The sequence below is a fragment of the Myotis brandtii genome, unplaced genomic scaffold, assembly GCF_000412655.1.
Source record: "Myotis brandtii unplaced genomic scaffold, ASM41265v1 scaffold417, whole genome shotgun sequence".
Taxonomy (NCBI): Eukaryota; Metazoa; Chordata; class Mammalia; order Chiroptera; family Vespertilionidae; genus Myotis; species Myotis brandtii.
This window is the reverse complement of record NW_005366017.1, coordinates 214,481-231,933: the sequence shown is the minus strand read 5'-3', so window position 1 is coordinate 231,933 and position 17,453 is coordinate 214,481. Positions and strand designations below refer to the sequence as shown.

At 55.0% G+C, this 17,453-nt stretch overlaps 3 protein-coding genes across 7 annotated transcripts in view; 2 read left to right on the top strand and 1 right to left on the bottom strand.

Annotated features, from left to right (window-relative positions):
• Window positions 1-262: 262 nt before the first annotated feature.
• CDCA3 (cell division cycle associated 3) lies at window positions 263-2,955 on the bottom strand. Of its 2 annotated transcripts, XM_014545663.1 has the most exons (7): window positions 2,812-2,955; window positions 2,280-2,516; window positions 1,902-2,077; window positions 1,556-1,685; window positions 971-1,264; window positions 732-835; window positions 263-609 (listed from the first exon to the last, which is right to left on the bottom strand). In XM_014545663.1, exons 3-7 carry the CDS (start codon window positions 2,019-2,021, stop codon window positions 454-456), a joined length of 804 nt encoding a protein of 267 aa, XP_014401149.1. In that variant the 5' UTR covers window positions 2,022-2,077; window positions 2,280-2,516; window positions 2,812-2,955; the 3' UTR covers window positions 263-453. The 2 variants fall into 2 exon arrangements, with proteins under 2 accessions (XP_014401149.1, XP_005873735.1); XM_005873673.2 differs by having other exon boundaries at window positions 2,280-2,955.
• A 55-nt stretch (window positions 2,956-3,010) lies between these two features.
• Window positions 3,011-16,135, top strand: USP5 (ubiquitin specific peptidase 5 (isopeptidase T)). 4 transcript variants are annotated; one of them, XM_005873677.2, is made up of 20 exons: window positions 3,011-3,301; window positions 6,220-6,345; window positions 6,595-6,661; window positions 6,856-6,989; window positions 7,114-7,259; window positions 7,520-7,704; window positions 8,144-8,238; window positions 8,972-9,165; window positions 9,770-9,841; window positions 10,123-10,210; window positions 10,327-10,452; window positions 10,945-11,098; window positions 11,394-11,568; window positions 12,205-12,293; window positions 13,109-13,231; window positions 13,782-13,925; window positions 14,002-14,147; window positions 14,363-14,516; window positions 14,785-14,869; window positions 15,456-16,135. In XM_005873677.2, exons 1-20 carry the CDS (start codon window positions 3,092-3,094, stop codon window positions 15,547-15,549), a joined length of 2,607 nt encoding a protein of 868 aa, XP_005873739.1. In that variant the 5' UTR covers window positions 3,011-3,091; the 3' UTR covers window positions 15,550-16,135. The 4 variants fall into 4 exon arrangements, with proteins under 4 accessions (XP_005873739.1, XP_005873737.1, XP_005873738.1 ...); XM_005873675.2 differs by having other exon boundaries at window positions 13,109-13,300; XM_005873676.2 differs by having other exon boundaries at window positions 6,220-6,351.
• Window positions 16,136-16,898: 763 nt separating this feature from the next.
• TPI1 (triosephosphate isomerase 1) overlaps window positions 16,899-17,453 on the top strand; it is a 3,235-nt gene continuing 2,680 nt past the window's right edge. The window contains exon 1 of the mRNA XM_005873672.2: window positions 16,899-17,163. Coding sequence (XP_005873734.1) covers window positions 16,944-17,163 — 220 coding nt within the window. The 5' untranslated portion in view covers window positions 16,899-16,943. The remainder of the gene's footprint in view (window positions 17,164-17,453) is intronic.

The following is a 17,453-nucleotide window of genomic DNA, read 5'->3' as shown; positions in this document are numbered from 1 at the left end:
ATGGATATGGTCAGGGTTAGACAGAGAGACTTGGAAGTAACCGGAATACAGGTAAGTAGTAGCTAATCCCTAGAAATGAAGAGCGAGAGGAAAGAGCCAAGGACAGAGTTCTGGTGAACACCAGAATTTAAGGGAGGTGCGTTGAGGAGATTTGGAGGTACCAGTGCAGGGGCACTGAGGCCAGGGAACACAGCTCCCCAGGCTGCCTTTCTACATGAAGACGACCCAGTGAAGGTTTAAGTATAACAGTTAACAACATCACTTAAAATCACTCCTTTAATATACAAGAAACACATAATACACAAAGAAAGCCCAAGAACGCTATCAGTTCCTGAGCTGGTAGTTTAGGGGGAGTCGAAGAAAATGAGTCTTTCCAGTCTCCCAGAGAAAGAAGGGGCGGGAGGACTCGGAATATCACTAGACCCTGGTGAACCCAGGGGGGCCACCCAGGGCCTAGTTCTCCACCAAGGCAAACTGCTGGTTTTCCTTGTCGTGGTCCTGACCTTGCTCCCACGCTTGGCCTCCGGTTCTCAGAAGTCGTCCAGTTCCCAGAATGGCCCCTTCCTTTAGTTCCCTAACATTTTCACTCAGGGGAGAAGGCCGCTTACCCTACAAAAGGCAGGATGCAAGTTGGGGGAGGGAGGCAGGTTGTTCAGGAGAGGGAAGACGGGGAAAGGGCCTCCCACCTCCATGCTGGACTTCCTAGGAACAGCCTCCCCCTCCCCCTTTACCTGTCGTAGTGTCCGAGTCCCAGGGGAGTTGTCATCCTGCAGGATGGTGAGGGGAGATCTCCCTAGTGCCTTGCCCCTTGGTTTCCGTCTATTTCGCTTAGAACCTAGGTGGGTAAAGAGTTAAAGAAAGGAGCCAAAATTAGGGGCTTACCGTTTATTCCTCCTAAACTATCTGTAGACATTATCCCAAGACATCATTCCAATTTCTCTCCCTTATAGCTTGCCCTTAGATTCTGTACCTGAAGGTCTAGGCGTCTCAGGGTCTCTCATGGGCTTGTCTGAGCCCTGGCTGGTCCTAAGGGTTTCTGAGGGCTGTCCTGTTTCTTCCTCGGAAAACACCTGCTTGGAGGGGAGCTCAGTCTGGCTCCCATGAGGCATCTGGTCCTCCAGGGAACACTGGGTGCCCAGAGGCAAGTCCAAGTCGGAAGATGAAGGTACCTCTAGGGGCAGAACAGGCTCTGGGGGCAGATTTGATTTGGGGGCTTCCGTCTCAAATTCTTCACTTAGCTCTTTCACCAGCGGGGTTGTGAGCTCTAGAGGAGAGACGTGAAGTGAGATAGTGACTCCCTGATACAAATTGTTCAGCAAAGAGGAAAAAAATACAGAAGCCTTAGGATTCATGCCCTGGTGGGTGAGGAATTGAAAAGAGGGAAATCAAGGTGAGAGGGAGCAAAGTGTTGAGGAAAGAGTGAGATGGGTTCACAGCAGGAGGATAGAGGCTCCTTTAAGAAGGAGCCCTGAGAGGATGGCTTCACTGACCCCCACCCCCCACCCAAGGATGCTAGCTGACAACCTCATCAGAATTCCCTGGGCCCAACACTTACCTCCGCTGCTGGTCTTCATAGGTGTCCGTGCAATGCCAAGGGTGGGAGAGCGGGGATCCGAGTCCTGGGCCTGATTAGCATCCTCCAGCTGCTCCCCCGCTGCTAGGTTTGGCTGTGGAGAGCTCTCCACCTGTCAAGACCAAAGGCCATTAAAGTATGGGCCCTGACTCTTCTTCCCTCCCAGCTCTCCAGCCACAGGCCAATGTTTCAGGCAGGAATTGCCAAGGCCTTCCGACATTCCGGGGAATGTAGAGGTGGGGAGTGGGGGCTCTCTTAAAATCAGATTAGGCAGAGGCCCAAGAATTCGTACAGTTTCTCTTCCTGCCCCTCCCGCGGCCCAGAGTACCTGGATGGGAGTGCGCAGGATGCCCGCACTAGGTGAACGCGGGTCCGCCACTCGAGCCAGAAGCTTGTTGTGCGGCGGAGGCCGCGCCGGAGTGACTGGAACGCTCTTGGCTGAGCCCATCTCAATCCGGAGGAGGAGGGTGGGGCAGGGCCCGGCCCGGGGCGAGGAGGGTATGCCTGTGAGAAGTGACTCCGGTCTCAGCCCTCACCGCGACCATGTTCGACCTCGGACTCCACACCACCCGACCTTCCCAGATCCCAGCTAAGGAACCTCCTGGCCGCTGGGCCAGAGGCCTCTGTGGGGACGGTGCAGCTGACAAGGCGTCTCATTCCGGGCCTGCGGGGCCCTCTAACTCACTCATTTATTTAAATCACTTACCGGGCCCCAACTCCACTTCGGTGCACGGCAGCTGCAGCCTCAACTCCCAAAGCTGAGTTTCAAACCTCCCGCCACGCCCCCTGCCGTGACCCTATTGGCTGAGCGGACACAGGCTCCGATAGGCCCGCTATGGGAGATCCGCCTACAGGGAGGGAAGCCATTGGGCTGAGAGGACGTCTATCATGGGAACCACGGGTTCGATGGGCAGCGGCTTGGTTCACCCAGGTGTGACGCCTCCTGGATAAAAGGGGAATTTTGTGCCTATTAGGCTGCAAGTTGTCCATCGTGAAACTTTAAGGAGTGCCAGTCTTCGCTTTTGAGACCTTCAGCTTCAAAAACCAAATTATTTTATTTAAAAAAATAGAAAAAAAGAATTATTATGCTATTATGTACAGATTCAGGCGGAGACAGAGATAGGAAGGTTTTTTTGAGGCGAGAGAAATAGTGATCCGTAGAGGTTGACGGCGTCATCAATCACTGGCCTCTAGCCCTCTCACACTCCGCCTCATTAGGTGGGCCCTTTCCCAAATACCAAGTCTCCAGGAGAGTCTCAGGTTGGTTTACACAACCGCCAGTTTCTGCTCTTCAGCAGGAGGCACGCGAAGGGACTGTGGGGGGTCCCGGAGTGCGAGCAGCGACAACTCTGGGGCCCCCCTCGCTGCTCGGCCCTGGAAGAGTGGGATTGGTTCTCTGGACCATCGATTGCATTGGAGGCGCTTTTCATTGGCTTCAGTCAAGAGTAGGGCAGAGGGCGGAGCACTGGAAGGCAGGCTCCGTCCAACTGCCATTCTCGCGCGTCTTCCCTGGAGCGCATGCACCTAACGAGTAGTGCTCATTGGACCGCCAGAGTACGGGGAGGGGGACTAGGAAAGGTGGGAGCTGCTCTGTGTGAAGGAGCTACTGCCGGTGTCATGGCGGAGCTGAGTGAGGAGGCGCTGCTGTCAGTATTACCGACGATCCGGGTCCCTAAGGCTGGAGACCGGGTCCACAAAGACGAGTGCGCCTTCTCCTTCGACACACCGGTAAGCCCCTTCCCCACGTCCGCAGCGAGCACGACTTCCTTCCATAGCCCTGGTCATTCTGCCGGGGCCTGCAAGGCTTGGGCTACCGCCTCCTTGCGATGCACCATGGGACGTGTAGTCTCCTATGCTACTCCCTGCCGTTGCTTTTAATTAGCTGGAGCTGCCGTGTGACTACCGCCCCCGGAAGCCACCGCGCCCACCTCATCCGCTCCCGGTCTCGTGGAGCACTGTGGGGATTGTAGTCGCTCTCTCCCCTCTGCCGTTCTAAGCTAGGGGCGCAACTCGATCATCGGACTACATCTCCCAAGTGGATACCTGCGAAAGCCTGGGAGTTGGCCTTGCCTATCGCGCATGGTTCTCCGGGGTTTGTAGTCTCGTGTAGGAAGGATGGGGCGACCCCACACTGTTCTGGCCCACCGTTGAGGTTGGAGGGTGGATACTGCGGTTCCTAGGCAGCTAGTAGTCTGGAAGTGGCCGCGAGGAAGGCCGTTTCTGAGAAAGGCCGAGCTACAGAGCCTCCACCCATGATTAATATGGACAGGGGGCGGGGAGGTGGGTCATTGGTGGTAGGGAGGGGAGGAAAGCTCTAGTCGTTTCTCCTTTAAGGTGAACCATTCCCGCGGCCCCCTCTTTTTCCCCGCGCATCACAGAAAGCAGAGGGGGTCCTTTTCAAAGTATTTTCAGAGAGATGGTTTCCTTCTTACAGGACACTAAGGCCTCTTGCCCATCCCACTGGCACTCTTGACTAGTTAGACAAAGCCACCACCCACACCATGCTTCACGTTATGCGGGCTCCACCCGGCACCTCCCTTCCTGCTCTTCTCCCTTCTTGTGTCACCCGAAAGCAGAGGCAAGGCTCTGGCCAGGGCAGAGCCTGGAACTGAGAGGGCAGCAGCCTGGCTGGGATCCGCCCCCCTCATCAGCCCTCCCCTCCAGCCGCTGCTGGGCCCTGCCCTGGGTGTTCAGCCAGACCAGCTCATGGCCAGGAAAACTGCAAGTCAGAGTGGAAAGGATCATTAATGCAATGCTGAGTATAGGAGCGTGGTCTAAAGCCAAGTGCAGGGTCACCACTGATTTGTGGTTTGCTTGGTTTGCTAGGCTTTGAGCCTGACCTCACACAATGAGCTGCGTCTCTGAAGTCTGGCTTTGGTAAAGCTAAAGCTGAAAGGGGACTGCTCAGAGCCGAGCTCCAGGGCTCCCAGTCCTCGGTGAAACCAGCATTTTCCATTTCCCACAGAGGAGCTTACTCCCTGCGGTTTCCTCCTGTCCCCCCGTTACCAGAGGCATGGCTGGGCGAAGCACCATCTTTCCCAGGAGGAAAAGGTTTTCCTTAATTACCAACTGATGGTAGAAGTCAGTGGATTCCTCTTTAAGCTCCTGTCTTTCTCCTAGTAACTGCTTTGAATAATCCAAAAGGGATTTTGGTCACCTTGTTACACTTTACTTCTCTCACCCCAAGTCAAGCGAGCTCCAGTGTGGCTGAGTTGCTTTGCTCACAAACTTCCAGCACATTTGATTATCTTCAAATCGGGTTCATGGTAGAAAGAGAGCTTACGTGACCTGCCTGATGGGAAAGGCTCTATTTGTTTATGACTCTTATAATCCACACCGTTCTAGGGCGTGGAACACAATCTGTGGGATCAAGAACTGCCTTTGATGATGCCCTATTTTCACTATGGCAGCAGAGAATTTTCCAAGGCCGCTGGGGCTTTTATCCCAGGAAGAAGATGCCTGCTGTTGCTCAAAACCTTGGATCTGGGGGGTCTTAGGGAAGACTCTGCTGTTGTCCCAATTTCCTCCTCCACCTTCTCCATCACTTTAGTCACAGAGGCACTGGGAGGCTTGCTCAGTGTAGGGGAAGCCCATCCTCTCCCGTCAGCCGTGGTTTAGAGTGGACACCTGTCTCTCCTTGTTTTCTGCCTGGGTTATATGTGTTCCACCTATCTCAGCAAGTGTTGCTAGATTGTTCTAGAAAGGGGCTGGCTTTGAGGTTGGAGGTTGATGGGACTTCATTGGGGATTTAGTTATTGGTCAGAGGGGAGGTGACAGGGTGGCTGGAGAATGACATGATCCCTGCCAGGCTGGGTCCACGTTCAGCTGTGAGCTGCACACAAGGCATTGTTCCCCTGGAGTCAGGCTTCAGCAGGAGAAGAGGGAGAAGACTCACTGAGGACCGGGTTCAGCTACCTAGCCGAGTATGGTAGAGGAAAGGTCTGGTCTTGCTGGCAAGCTCTGGGGTTAGATATACTAGAAGAATCTCTGCTTGTCCAGTCTGGTAGGTTTTTTTTCTTTCTTTTTTCTTTTTAGTCTTTATTGTTGAAAGTATTACATATGTCCCCCTTTTTCCCCTATTGACCCCCTCCAGCCCGTCCCCGCCCCCCGCCCCAGGCCTTCACCACCCTGTTGTCTGTGTCCATGGGTTATGCATATTGGTAGGTTTTCTTAATCCTGGAGATCAGGTGGCGTTTGTCATGTTGTCCTTGGTTTAGGTTCAGTGTCTGACATACAGGTCTTTCCTCTCCAAGGCAGGACCCTGTTCCCCTCTGAACGTGGTTCCTGGTATTGGAAGTCTATGGTATTTGGTCCCCTGTTATTTTCTGGGTCTCTTGGCTCCAGAGAAGAGGTGGAGGGAGTTCTCTGCAGTTGATTGGAGGGCTCCAAAGAAGGAGCAAGGAGGAAGAGGAATGGTGACTGAAAGGTGTTCGGCTCCTGCTGTCCTTGTTGGTTGTTACCAAAGGATGGGGAGAACCTTAGCCATGTACTAAGTACCAAGTAGGTAAATGACTTACCAAGAGCCACGCCTTGTTAGAGAACAGAACCTTTCTTTGGAAACCAGAAGTTTCGAGCCCAGGCCTTCGTCTCCCCACCTGGCCAGGCTTAATCCCCCGGTGTTTCCTCCCCTGCTTCTTGTCCTGCAGGAGTCTGAGGGTGGCCTCTACATTTGCATGAACACATTCCTGGGTTTCGGGAAACAGTATGTGGAGAGACATTTCAACAAGACGGGCCAGCGCGTCTACCTGCACCTCCGGCGGACCCGGCGCCTGGTAGTGGTAGGGACTGGGCCTGGGGACATCCTGGCATGTCCCACTGGGCCCCCATTTTGAATCTCTTCCGTTCTGACTTCTGTAGGCCTCAATTCCCCTCTCACCTGTGTCTGTTGGTATCGTGAAAACCCAGCACACGTGTTTTAGCTCCATTCTCTTCTGAGATTAACTCACTGCATCCCGTCCATTCTCCCCCTTTGTCCCTGACCTGGTCCTCGTTGCTGATCCTGCCTTCCTGCCTCGTTGCAGAAAGAGGAGGACACCACTACGGGCACTGGAGACCCCCCACGGAAGAAGCCCACCCGGCTCGCTATTGGTGAGCACCCCCGCGGTCCCGTTCCTCTCCCGGAGCTGGTCTTCCCTGCTCTCAGAAGTACTAGGAAAGCCCCAAAGGAATGAGCCTCATCAGTGGGCCTTGAACTCTGGAAGGGGCGAAGTCAGGTGCTGTCTCAGAGAAGGAACATTTACCTGTGGTCGTTGTCCTACTATTCTTCTTCCCTGTCTCACCAGGTGTCGAAGGCGGGTTTGACATCAGTGAGGACAAGTTTGAGTACGATGAGGATGTGAAGATTGTCATTTTGCCGGATTACTTGGAGATTGCCCGGGATGGGTTGGGGGGACTGCCTGAGTTTGTCAGAGATCGGGTATGAACATTTTCCCGCCCTCCCAAAAATTTTAGGGCAAGCACTGAGAAAGCTGAAGACCAAGTGCCAGAGGGGCACATGGGGCTGGGGCTGGGCACTGTCTCTGACCCTCTGCTTTCCCCAGGTGACCAGTGCAGTGGAAGCTCTACTGTCGGCTGACTCAGCCTCCCGCAAGCAGGAGGTGCAGGCCTGGGATGGGGAAGTACGGCAGGTGTCTAAGCATGCCTTCAACCTCAAGCAGCTGGACAACCCTGCTCGAATCCCTCCCTGGTGAGACCTGGCCCCTTGACCTCAAGGCACAACCCCCAGAGCAGGGGCAAAGAGGCCACCCTCCTGGGGGATCTGGTGGGAGAGAGGGCCAGGAGCAGGACAGTTAGGGAGACGTGGGGGAGAAGAACTAAACAGGGGGATGTCCAGAGCAGAGGAGGACAGAGAGCTCATGGATTGGCAGGGCCCAGAGAGTCCCCTTTCTCCTCCACTCTGCAATACCCCTGATCCATATTTCAGCCCATTTTTTTCTCCTGGGTTAGTGGCTGGAAGTGCTCCAAGTGTGACATGAGAGAAAACCTATGGCTCAACCTGACTGATGGCTCCATCCTCTGTGGCCGACGCTACTTCGATGGCAGTGGGGGCAACAACCATGCGGCGGAGCACTACAGGGAGACCGGCTACCCGTTAGCTGTCAAGCTGGGCACCATCACACCTGACGGAGCTGGTACTCCTCCCTCCTCAGCCGCCTCCATGCCACAATGTCTTTTAACTGTTACTTGTTTTATATGGAACAAATAATACATGAGCACGTTCTCTTGACAAACAATGAAAATATTGCAGATAAGGCTAAATCTCCCGTTACCCTTCAAACCTCAGTCCTCTTTCTAGAAGTTGTTATTATTATCCGATAAGTAAGCAACCCTCCCAACCCATCTGACACTAGACCCTTATCCCTCGGGGTCACAATTAATTCCAACCCTCACCCTGTTTCACCCCATCTTTCCTGACAGCCATCCCCAGAAGGTTCAAGGGAGCCCAGAGGGTTATCCTACAGGCTCATCCTTCTACCCCTCCCACCAAGGCCCCTCAGGGCAGGGCGTGACATTGGTGGTCAGGCCAGTCCTGAGCCACCCCCTGTGACACTGCCTCTGCTCCTATCCTAGATGTGTACTCGTATGATGAGGACGACATGGTCCTGGACCCCAACCTGGCTGAGCACCTGTCCCACTTTGGCATCAACATGCTGAGAATGCAAAAGGTAAGGCCTGTTCAGCTTCAGATTCTTCTTACTCCTGCTCGTTGGGCCCTTCTTCCTGGCCTGAGGCAGAATACTGGAGAGAGTTGCATTTGCCACAGTTATTCCAGTCCCCATGATATGTGGGCTTTGAAGAACTTTCTAGAATCATTTGTTCATTCATTGAATACTCCTGAGTACCTACTATGTGCTAGTCACTAATAAGGCAGGTGTGGTCCTTCTTTCATCGACTTACAGTATATATGGAAAAGCAGACGTTAATCATATGCTCACACAAATAACTGAATAATTGCAAACTGTGCGGGGGGTACTATGAAAGAGATTGGAGGGGGCGGCCATGGTTTACAGCAGGGACCTGGCCTAGCCTAGGGCATCAGGGAAGTTTCTCTGAGGAAGCTGTTGCTTGAGTGGAGACCTGAGGGGTGAGGAGGGGTAACATTGGAATGGGAAACACGCTTCAGGCAGAGGGAAGTGCGTTCATTCATTCCCTCATTCAAGCCTGCTGACTGTCCGCTGGGACAGTTGCTGTGGCCACCTAGACTTAGACTGGACGATATCCAGCATACTTCCATAGTTCAGCACATCCAGGCTCCAGCTGGGTTTCGTCCTAGATCTGTGACAGATCAATGTGAAAATCCAGGGCTGAGTCCAGCTGGGTTTCGTCCTAGATCTGTGACAGATCAATGAAAATCCAGGGCTGAGCCCACCCCTCGTCTGAAGTGCCCCTTCCCTGCAGACGGACAAGACGATGACCGAGTTGGAGATAGATATGAACCAGCGGATTGGCGAATGGGAGCTGATCCAGGAGTCGGGCGTGTCACTGAAGCCCCTGTTCGGGCCTGGCTACACCGGCATCCGAAACTTGGGTAACAGCTGCTACCTCAACTCAGTGGTCCAGGTGCTCTTCAGCATCCCCGACTTCCAGAGGAAGTGAGTGGTGCCTTCCCCCCGGCCCCCAGGCTCTGCACCCCTTACACCCCAGCTCCTCTCTGGGTCACCAGCCTCTGGGCACACAGCTCTTTCAGCTGCCCTCAGACCTCTGTTCTAGTGTTAGTTCCTCTCACACTGTGGCTGGTGTGCTCTGAAGGGAGTGAGTTGTAGGACTGCACCGTCGTCACCCAGTCACACACAAGCCCCCACTGAGAGCAGAACACCAAATCCCAGGGCTCTCTGAGGCCTCCTGACCGACTCAAGGGTGAGCAGATGGTCTTTATTTTAGGCCCATGACATCAGATAAGCATCTAACAGGGACATGTAACCCTGGGGAAAGGGGAGGACGTGGGACACGAAGGCAGAAGGAAGGCAGATTCTTTCTCGAGGAGGCTGGGGAGGACGGCCTCAGTGCACTGCATACTGACGTAGTTGAGAAAGGAAGAAGGGCAGGCCGGTGGAAAGAAACGGACCTCGAGGTTTAACCACATGACTCCTCACTGTGGAGGGAGCCTGATCACTGAGCGGGTAGATCATTTCTCCCTCGGCTTTTCGGCTGAGCCCAGACCAAAGCCCCTCCAACTCTCCTTCCCTTGACTCTCAGGTACGTGGATAAGCTGGAGAAGATCTTCCAGAACGCCCCGACGGACCCAACCCAGGACTTCAGCACCCAGGTGTACGTAGCCAGGTCCTACGCACAGAGGCTGTGGCCGCCTCGCAGCCTGTCTGCCGCCTGGAGGGGGCAGCAGTTTAGCCCTGGCCAGTTAAACGCTGTCAGATGATTGCCTTCTCGGCATGCTTACTGCCTTGAGATGGGAACCTGAGGTTTTCCACGTTTTACAGAGTTGTCTAAGGAGGGCTTTCAGCCAGGATTGAGTTGGGGAGGAAGAGGTATAGCAGATGTCAGATCATCATTGGTTGACTAAAGCCAAGTGGTTCTCTTGGATGTTAACGTAGGGCCAAGCTGGGCCATGGCCTTCTCTCTGGAGAGTATTCCAAGCTACCACCGGAGTCCGGCAATGGGGAGCAGGTGTCCGAACACAAGGTGAGTAAGGACTCCATCCCTTTCAGGCTCTGGAATGATGGGGAAACTGAGGTGGGAGATGTCTCACTTGTTGGCCTCTTGAGCCCCAGCTAATTCGCTGCCCTGGCTCTGCCTAGGAAGTTCAAGATGGCATTGCCCCTCGGATGTTCAAGGCCCTCGTTGGCAAGGGTCACCCCGAGTTCTCCACCAACCGACAGCAGGATGCCCAAGAGTTCTTCCTTCACCTTATCAACATGGTGGAGGTAAGGGCTGAGCAGATGACAAGGGAGGACCCTCTTCCAAGTCCTCCCATCCACCTGCAATCACTCCCTCCCCTTCCTGCCCCTTCCTGCCTGCCAGCCCCACCCCTGAACCTGGCAGTCTGCATGCACTGTGCCTGCCCTGTGGTGGCAATGACACCCAAGGAGAATAGTAGAGCCAAGCATGGTCCTTACACTGGATGGGCTTGCTGCCTCATGAAGGATACACCCAAAGAAAATGCAATTGGGATACTTCCTGCTTATCGGGAGGACTACAAGCACATCCCAACACAGTCCCGCAGTGCTGTGACCCGGCCCGAATCCGGGAGGGGGTGGGTAACTAGGGAAGGCCTCCGCTCTGTTCCTGCATCCCTGCGCTCTCGGGTAGTCTCCCTTCCCTTTCCCTCTGCTGCCTCCCTAACCCCCAAGGACCCTTTTAGGCCCCCATTTCAGTCCCTGGCTACCCAGACCTCCCCACCTGCCTCTTTCCCATAGAGGAATTGCCGGAGTTCTGAAAATCCTAATGAAGTGTTCCGCTTCTTGGTGGAGGAAAAAATCAAGTGCCTGGCCACAGAAAAGGTGAAGTACACGCAGAGAGTGGACTACATCATGCAGCTGCCTGTGCCCATGGACGCGGCCCTTAACAAAGGTAGGGGGCTCTCGGCCAGGCCTGGGTGTGGGTGCAATCTGAGGGCTGTGAAGAGCGTTGGGCATCTAATAGGAGCAGAGCCCATGGTATGCCGTGCTCCCCAGCCCGTGGTCCTAAGCGAGGCCATAGGGGGAAGTAGGATTAACCTCGCCCACAGCCTATCAGCAGAGCTGTGTTAAAAAGAAGCAAGATCATATACAGATGCTTGTCAGGCGGGACACAGAGCCAGCAGGGCCAGGCTCGGAGGGAAAGAGCATCACCCTCTGAAGGAGCCACCCACCAATTCTGTCACCAGAGGAGCTTCTGGAGTATGAGGAGAAGAAGCGGCAAGCCGAGGAGGAGAAGCTGCCACTGCCAGAGCTGGTTCGGGCCCAGGTGCCCTTCAGCTCCTGCCTGGAGGCCTACGGGGCCCCTGAGCAGGTGGACGACTTCTGGAGCACGGCTCTGCAGGCCAAATCAGTAGCTGTCAAGTAAGTCCTGGTGGTCTGGGCTGAGGGTTTCGGGCCTGTGTCAGGGTGGTCCCTGAGATACCATCTGCCTTTGTCTCCTGTCGTTCCTCTTTTGGGTGGAATCTCAGAATTGCATCAGTTGAGGCTGGTAATCTAGCCCTGGTGGGAACCAAGAGGCCCTAGCAGGAGCAGACTCAGACGACCCTATTACTACATAGTCCCTTGTCCTGGCCAAACCACTCCCTCTTCTCTCATGGCACAGGGTCACTTTAGTGCTGCTTCTCTCCACTCCCTCCCTCGATCCTGGCAGGACAGACTCTGAGTATCACTGGTGAACAGAGTGTGGGTTTCCAGCAAATGCTTTCACTTTTTGCCTAACTGTGTTGGCATGAGCGTGAGATCTGTAAGAGTGCTGGTCTCCAGAGAAGTCAGCCGTCTACCCCTTTGCTGCTCCTGTCAACAAGCCAGCCCTTGCCCTGGCTTCCTCCACTCCTTGTTTGCAGATGCTCTGGTGCCTGCCCAGGGCGAGATGAGAATATGGGGTATCTTCTGGGCTGTTAGGTCTTCTACCCATGAGAGGCTGAACCCCAGGCTGGGGCTTTCAGGATAGGAGAGGCTTGGGATTGTCTGGGTTACAGGACATTCTCTCTTCCCTAGGACCACACGATTTGCCTCATTCCCTGACTACCTGGTCATCCAGATCAAGAAGTTCACCTTTGGCTTAGACTGGGTACCCAAGAAACTGGGTATGATGGCTGGGACACGTCGGGGAGGTTAAGCAGAAAATGCTAGAAAAGAAGAGGCCTTAATATATGTAAACTAACGTTTCTCTAACTTTCCTCTGAAAGAAGAAAGCATTACCTTAGACGTTTCAGAATGTGTCTAGTTTGAAAAGCACTGACTAAACATATTAGAAGACTTCTTTGATTTTTTTTTTAACGTATTGATTTGAGAGAAACATTGGTTTGTTGTTCCACTTATTTATGCATTCATTGGTTGCTTCTTATATATGCCTTGATCAGGAATCGAACCCACAACCTTGGCATATGGGGACGACTCTCTAACCAACTGAGCTACCTGGCCAGCACCAAGACTGCTTTGATTTTAGAGTTATAATTTACAACCAAACATGATCTTCATAGTTTTACAAGTTTTATTTTTTCAATTGTTAAGATGTTTTCATTTTAATAATCTGGAAATAATTAGTTCTCATGGGCCTTACAGGCCCCTGCTGACTTTGAGAACTCTGATTTAACTTCAATTCCTAGATAAGTTGAGACTCACAGAAGTATAAAATCATCCTGTCCCACAAGTTGGAGGCCCCCCTTCCTTGCCCATAGCTCATTTGTGGTAGATCTAGGGCTGGAATCCAGGTCTCCTGACTCCCAGGCCACAATTATTTTTATTACACCGGGATCCCTAAGATTGGTATTCTCTGAACAGCTTCCGATTACAGGGCAGTGCTAAGATACGGTGCCTGGGCTTGAGATTCCCAAAGTGCTTTTTCAGGGAGGGCCTCAGGGAGCTCCTGAGTGACCCTTTCCTGCCATTCCCATGACAGATGTGTCCATCGAGATGCCAGACGAGCTAGACATCTCCCAGTTGAGGGGTACAGGGCTGCAGCCTGGAGAGGAGGAGCTGCCTGACATTGCCCCACCCCTGGTCACTCCGGATGAGCCCAAAGGTAGCCTTGGTTTCTATGGCAACGAAGACGAAGACTCCTTCTGCTCCCCTCACTTCTCCTCTCCGACATGTTAGTGATTCTTTTTCCTGCCTGTCTCTCTCCCTTGCTGATGGGGGTCTTCTCTGCCTGCCTCCCCACAACCCTGTCCTTTGTGTTTCTCCTGTCCTCCCTTTCCAATTTCCTCTGCCCTCTTTGGGTGGACTGAGGACCGACTGAAGCACTCCCAGCCACGTTCTCTGTGTGGATGGCAGTAGCATTGCCTCCCTATCCTTGTCACCTATTGGTTAGGTGTGGGGGCTGCATATCATACTCCAGAGAAAGGGCCCATTCTGTGAGATCTTTAGCTTTGGTCTGTGTCTTTAGGATATTGGATCCACTTTGTGTTGTCTGTCGTTTCAGTTCTGGGATAAGGTGCCAGGCTGTAGAAGAAAAATGCATGGAGTGGAATGGTTGGGAGAGGGCTGGGGGCTGGCCTGTGGGGAGGAGGAGAAGGTGGAGCAAATAGTGGCCCAAGGAATCGGTCACCGTGCCCACACTTCTCCCACCACAGCCCCCATGTTGGATGAGTCAGTCATCATCCAGCTGGTGGAGATGGGCTTCCCTATGGATGCCTGCCGCAAAGCTGTCTACTACACCGGCAACAGCGGGGCCGAGGCTGCCATGAACTGGGTCATGTCTCACATGGATGATCCAGGTAGGTAGGGATGGGTGGCAGGGCCTGGCAGGGCCACCATCCTCCCCCAAACACTTCAACCCCTTCGCATCCACAGATTTTGCAAACCCCCTCATCCTGCCTGGCTCCAGCGGGCCTGGCTCCACAAGTGCAGCTGCGGACCCCCCACCAGAGGACTGCGTGACCACCATTGTCTCCATGGGCTTCTCCCGGGACCAGGCCCTCAAAGCTCTGCGGGCCACGGTAGGGGCTGCCCCCAGCTCAGGACTGGGGCCTCTGAGGTCAAAGGGGGTGGGAATGAGGTTCCATCCTTCATAAGCAAGACCGAGGACAGCCACTGCGGAATGGCCAGGGCTGGGCTCCACCCTTTTGTGGCTGTGATGAGGAGCTGAGGCTTTCCCTGGTGGTTTTCTTGCGCCCGAACTTGTTGGAAATGTAATGCTTTCCTCCTCTTCAAGAACAACAGTTTAGAACGGGCTGTGGACTGGATCTTCAGCCACATTGACGACCTAGACGCGGAAGCTGCCATGGACATCTCGGAGGGTCGCTCAGCTGCCGACTCCATCTCTGAGTCTGTGCCGGTGGGACCTAAAGTGCGGGATGGTTCTGGAAGTGAGTGTCCCCGGGAAAGAGGACAGGCCAGTCTGCTCTACCAGAGCCTCATTCCAGGGCGGCTCTGCTTCCCTCGGGGCAGAGGGCGCAGGAGCTCTTTTCTCGTGACATGACTCCTGACAGTGGGATTCTAGGAGGCGGAGATAGACTTTTGACCCAATACATGTCTACACACCCTGAATTTGAGCTGTTAGATACATCTTTGGACTGTCACTCAAGGATTCCTTTCTCATTGTCTTCTCTGCCCTCCCCTTCTCTCCATCCTTAGAGTACCAGCTCTTTGCCTTCATTAGTCACATGGGCACCTCCACCATGTGTGGTCACTACGTCTGCCACATCAAGAAGGAAGGCAGGTGAGGGGCCACAGTGTGCATTTGGAATGGGGAGTGGTGGTAGAAGTGAGCAGGGCCACCTGGAAACCCTTAGAGTATGTGTGGAGAAGGTGAAGGACTGCCTGGTGGGAGCCACAAATCCACCAGGGATGAGAGAATGCCCAACAGCAAACATCAGGCAAACGACAGCCCTTTGGGCTGGGTCAGCCTCTTGCTTTTGTGTGAGTAGTTTTAATGAGCATAACTACACTTACTCATTTATGTATTATCTGTGGCTGTTTTCACTCTGCAAGAGGAAAATGAGTAGTTATATCAGAGACCCAATGGCCTACCAAACCTTCTGGCCCTTTAGAGGAAAAGCCTGCCGACCCCTGCCTTACAGGAATGGGCGGGGGCGGGGGTGGGGGTGGGGAGTGTCTGGAGGATCTGCAGACACGGAGTAGGGGAAATAGTCTTTGTCAGACAGGTAGCAGCTGGACTGTAGGTCTGGGGGGCTTTCCCCACAATCACCAGGATTGACTCCAGAGGCTGGGTCAGAGAAACCTAGCTGAAGCGTGTGGACTGCCCGGTTTGTTCATCCTTTCCCACCTCTCCCCACCTTTCCCAGATGGGTGATCTACAACGACCAGAAAGTGTGTGCCTCTGAGAAGCCGCCCAAGGACCTGGGCTACATCTACTTCTACCAGAGAGTGGCCAGCTAAGAGCCTGTCCTGACCCTTACCGCGGAGGGCAGGGGCAGGGGCAGGCCACCTGGCATGAGGGAGAGGGGCTGGGAGTGGACTGCAGCCACTGGCTCTGCACCCTTTTCCTTTCTTGTCCCCTGCAGCAGGGAAGAAGCTAGAGGCGCTAGGAGAATGGCTGGGCAGAGTGGAGCGACACTCAAGAGACTTTGGGGATAGAGCAGGAAGGGGATGGGAGGGTGGCTGCCTGTGAGGAGACTACGTTGCTTCCCCTCCCCCTGGGCCTCATTCCTCTGCTTCTCTAGTCCTGCCAGCTCCTGGTGTGGAAGGGGCTTATCTGTGTGTATGTGTGTGTGTGTGTGTGTGTGTGTGTGTGTGTGTGTGTGTGTGTGTGTGTGTGTCGCCTTGTGCAGCCTCTTCCACAGAAGGGGGTGTCCCTGCTCCCCCTTCCCCTTTGTGTTTGCTCCCTGTGTGGTCGGGTCAGAAGGGATATGAGGGAAATGGGGACCCCCTCACCCTCCTGCCTCAGTCTTTCCTCTACCCTGTCTACCCTGTCCTCTGGAAAATGCCAAAATACATGATGTGAATAAAAGTACAGTGGGTGAAATTGTGTCCTGTTTGATACAGTGGGAGTTCTCTTCCCTGGGGCTAGCAGGAAGGCCGTGTCCAAAAACTCCCAGCCTTGCCCCTTCTGTAGGCAGTTCTCTACTTTTCCGTGGTTTTTGGAGCTCTTGGGAAACAGGGTGAGGTGAGTGCTAGAGGCTGTCAGATCTGGGGAACTGGAGTGGGGTGACAGAGCAAAACTGGGGGCAAAAGCCCTTCCTTCCAGCAGCCCCACACACTTGCACCAGGGGGCAGGGGGTACTCCCCCATGTCCCTAGTGGCCAAGGAGCCCTGGCCCAGGCCCTGCAGCCTCTTCAGGCCTGGCCAACTGGAGCAAGGAGGGGGTTGCTCCCGGGGCCCTCGGGGTTCCGACCGCCTCTCAGCTGCACAGTCTCTGTGCCAATGGGCCGGCCCTCCCTCTGAACCCTGTCCCTGGTCCAACAGCTGGGCCGGGCGTCCCCTGCGGGGGTCAAAGGTACCCGCTTCGCGGTCAGGTCTGCGGGACTGGACGGGCGGAGTCCCTCTCCCCGAGCTGGGAGATGGCCCTCGGGGCCCCGCAGTGGGAGTGGCTGGACCTGCCCTGGGAACCATCCTGCCCCCTGCCCCGAGCTGTAGGCTTGAAGTGAGGGTCCCCCACCCCCGAGCGCAGGGGTTCGTAGGTCTCGCCTCGTTCCGAGCCCCGGCGACTGAGCCCTGAGCCCTAGAACGTTGCGACAAGAAAGGGGGAGACGTCAGAACCGCGCACACGGGCGGCGGCGGGGCGGGCGCGGGGCAGGGCTTGGGCAGGGCTTGGGCCGGGCAGGCGGCGCACCATGGCCGAGGAGGCGGAGTTCTGCTTCTCCGCGCTCTATATAAGCGGGCAGTGGCCGCGGCTGCGCCGTGAGGCTGACCTTCAGTGTGTCGGCTTCAGCGACGACATGGCGCCCTCCAGGAAGTTCTTCGTCGGGGGAAACTGGAAGATGAATGGGCGGAAGGCGAACCTGGGGGAACTCATCACCTGCCTGAACTCCGCCAAGGTGCCGGCCGACACGGGTGAGCCTCGCCTCGCGGGGAGGAGAGGGGAGGGGAGGGCGGGCAGCGCCTTCTCCGAGCCACGGGGAGTCCGAGCGAAGGGGGTGCAGGGCTGAGGGCGAGAGCTCCTGGGGGTCCGGACATTGACCCCGCAGCGCCGTGGCCCGCAGCCGCAGGATCGGGGTGTGCCGAGGGGGAGTCGGGGGCACGTTTCATGGTGCCCTCGGACAGTGGGTCCTCGGAGGAAGATGGCCCTTTGGGAGGACGGGCTGCACCGCCAGGAGCCGGGCATGGAGGGGGGCGGAGGCAGC

Coding starts and splice junctions, on each gene's coding strand:
- CDCA3 (XM_005873673.2), bottom strand. CDS start 2,021: ATGGGCTCAGCCAAGAGCGTTCCAGTCACTCCGGCGCGGCCTCCGCCG. Junction 1,686..1,901: donor TCCTGCGCACTCCCATCCAG/GTACTCTGGGCC, acceptor TGGTCTTGACAG/GTGGAGAGCTCTCCACAGCC. Junction 1,265..1,555: donor TATGAAGACCAGCAGCGGAG/GTAAGTGTTGGG, acceptor TCTCTCCTCTAG/AGCTCACAACCCCGCTGGTG.
- USP5 (XM_014545658.1), top strand. CDS start 3,092: ATGCACCTAACGAGTAGTGCTCATTGGACCGCCAGAGTACGGGGAGGG. Junction 6,662..6,855: donor GCCCACCCGGCTCGCTATTG/GTGAGCACCCCC, acceptor CTGTCTCACCAG/GTGTCGAAGGCGGGTTTGAC. Junction 14,148..14,362: donor TCAAAGCTCTGCGGGCCACG/GTAGGGGCTGCC, acceptor CTCCTCTTCAAG/AACAACAGTTTAGAACGGGC.